At 35.7% G+C, this 2,478-nt stretch overlaps 1 protein-coding gene across 1 annotated transcript; it reads left to right on the top strand.

Annotated features, from left to right (window-relative positions):
- LOC107963695 (TVP38/TMEM64 family membrane protein slr0305) lies at positions 1-2,478 on the top strand. The gene is made up of 4 exons (XM_016900128.2): positions 1-540; positions 1,195-1,431; positions 1,537-1,754; positions 2,023-2,478. Exons 1-4 carry the CDS (start codon positions 250-252, stop codon positions 2,195-2,197), a joined length of 921 nt encoding a protein of 306 aa, XP_016755617.1. The 5' UTR covers positions 1-249; the 3' UTR covers positions 2,198-2,478.

Here is a 2,478-nt window from a genome sequence, read left to right on the forward strand (position 1 = left end):
CAGTGACAATTGACATTGACAAATTGAGAAATTAGAATGAAAATAAACGTTAGGGTTTTGGTTTTCTTTTAAATTAATCAAAAAACCAGAAAAATCAAACGTTGCTTTGTTTGGTTTAAGTTTGCTTGCTTTCGGTACATTTGATACGCTTCTTTGCTTTTCAATTCATCTACCCATTTATTGCTTCACCTTCTCTAATTTTCTCAGGAACCAAACAGGGGAAATTTGGGTTCTTGTTCTGAAAATTCAATGACTTTCAATGATGATAACAATGATGATGAGGGAGGAGAAGTGGTGCCGGAGCTGAAATTACGAGTTGAGGGTAATGATGATGTTAATGAGAAAAGGGTAAGTTTGAGACAGAGATTATTAGAAGAATGTGAAGCGGAAGAGAATAATTCTTTGTTAAAAGAGCCAGGTTTTTCTTCTCAATCGAGAAGGTCTATTTGGTACTGGATCAAGTTGGGAATTTTACTTACCTTTCTAGGGTTACTGGTTGCTGTTTTTCTCAAATGGGTTGGCCCTTTTTTCATGGATAAGGTCAATACTTTTTTTATCCCCAGTTTCATGCCTTTGTTGCATTGTTCTGTTTATGATCTATGTGGATTGTTAATGGTTAGGTTTATTCTGTGTTTTCTTTCTTTTCTTCAAATTTGTCAATAGGATGAAAGACAGTTTTTCTTTTACTTGATTTTTTGGATTTTAATGATTGTATGATATTAAACTGGTGATTGAAGATGTATTTCTTTCTTTGACTTTGAGGGATGAATTCAGATAAATTCTATGTCTATTGGTATCTCTTCTAACAATTTTTTCCTTCCCTCTAGAATATGCTTTCATGTTCATTTCCTTCTTTAGCTTCAAAATGTCACACCCTAGTGATTCTTTATATGACAATAGTTTATGGTTTGAGAGAATTGAGAGAATAGTTGAAATGTTCTTATTCCAAAAGTGGCACTTGTTGATAAACTAATCTATAATGTAATAAGCTCTAACTTTTATGTAATCACTAATGGCCACTTTGGTTTAATTCATTTTTTGATGCAGTGTCTAGCCAAATTTGTTGATCTTTATGCTAGCTTTGGTTAAAGTCATGATTTCATTCGAGAGACTAGTGTAGTTTGTTCATTTATCTCTTGTTAAGATATCCTTGCCCTTTCTAACTGAACTTGACTAATGACATGATGAATGCAGGAGCTAATGCCTTTAATTAAATGGGAGATGGCAACCTTTAGTACACCAATGCTGGCAGTTCTAATCTTTGCTTCTGTGGCATTATTCCCCACGATATTTCTCCCCTCTTCACCATCTATGTGGGTTGCCGGGATGGCATTCGGTTATGGTTTTGGATTTCTACTAATCATCTCCGCAGCTGCTGTGGGTGTATCATTGCCATTCTTTATCGGCTCTCTTTTCCTTCACAGGATTCAAGTGTGTGCCTTATCCTAAGATTTTATTCTCGATCCTTTATTCATTGATCCTTCCTGACTGTCACTGTGCGCGTAGTAAGCTGTTTGCTATTACTGTGTTTTGCAGGGCTGGTTAGAAAAATATCCTAAGAAAGCTGCCTTTCTGAGAGCAGCTGGTGGAGGAAATTGGCTTCATCAGTTTAAAGCTGTAGCATTAATCAGACTCTCTCCATTCCCATATATTTTATATAATTACTGTGCAGTTGCAACACATGTTGAGTATGGACCTTATATCTTGGGATCTTTGGTAGGAATGGTGCCAGAAATTTTTATTTCGATATACACGTAAGTTCTCTCTCCGCCCTCGTGTTTATGACACGTGGCTGTTTATTTTCCATATAATCTTCGATCATCACAATATATTTGCATGTACATAAGTCGGTGTCTTTTAAACGAATGATATAAGACCATAACTGATTCAATCAGATATACCCAAAATATGATACATGCAAAATGCATGAGCTGTGTTAGGTGGTTCTGCTATCCATTCTTTCCTGTATACGTCTTATCATTACCATACCCCGTAAACTCATTAACATATTGATTCTTGCAGTGGCACCCTCATACAAACATTGGCAGACTCTTCACAAGAACGTCATGGCTTATCAGCTGTACAGATTTTGTTAAACGTTGGTGGTTTCCTCATAACTCTGGTGGCAATAATTGTTTTCACAGTTTACGCGAAACGTCAGCTAAGAAAATTGCAGAGAGAAGAAGAATTGGTATAGCAGTAAGGTGTGGTATTGGTTTACAGATAAAATTGTCCATGAGGAACATGTTTATAGGGATGGATGAAGTTTTATATTTGCTGAACAACTTCATCCGTATGTGACACAAGGGGGGAACCAAAGACAAATCTAACATCATGGAGAAAGATCATTTTCTTTCTTACATCACACGCTTAATTGAGAGACCCAGGCAAATACTGTTTGACATTTATGTATATAATTCTATGTCATTTTGTTGTTGACTTTATGAATGTTTATATTATGCAAAATGTTTCTGTTAA

The sequence above is a fragment of the Gossypium hirsutum genome, chromosome A03 (genome assembly GCF_007990345.1).
Source record: "Gossypium hirsutum isolate 1008001.06 chromosome A03, Gossypium_hirsutum_v2.1, whole genome shotgun sequence".
Lineage (NCBI taxonomy): Eukaryota > Viridiplantae > Streptophyta > Magnoliopsida > Malvales > Malvaceae > Gossypium > Gossypium hirsutum.

Bases quoted from the DNA above. Each gene is read 5' to 3' on its own strand.
- LOC107963695 (XM_016900128.2), top strand. From the start codon at position 250: ATGACTTTCAATGATGATAACAATGATGATGAGGGAGGAGAAGTGGTG. The intron at 1,432-1,536 runs GTGTGTGCCTTA...TGTGTTTTGCAG, and splicing joins TTTTCCTTCACAGGATTCAA to GGCTGGTTAGAAAAATATCC. The intron at 1,755-2,022 runs GTAAGTTCTCTC...TGATTCTTGCAG, and splicing joins ATTTTTATTTCGATATACAC to TGGCACCCTCATACAAACAT.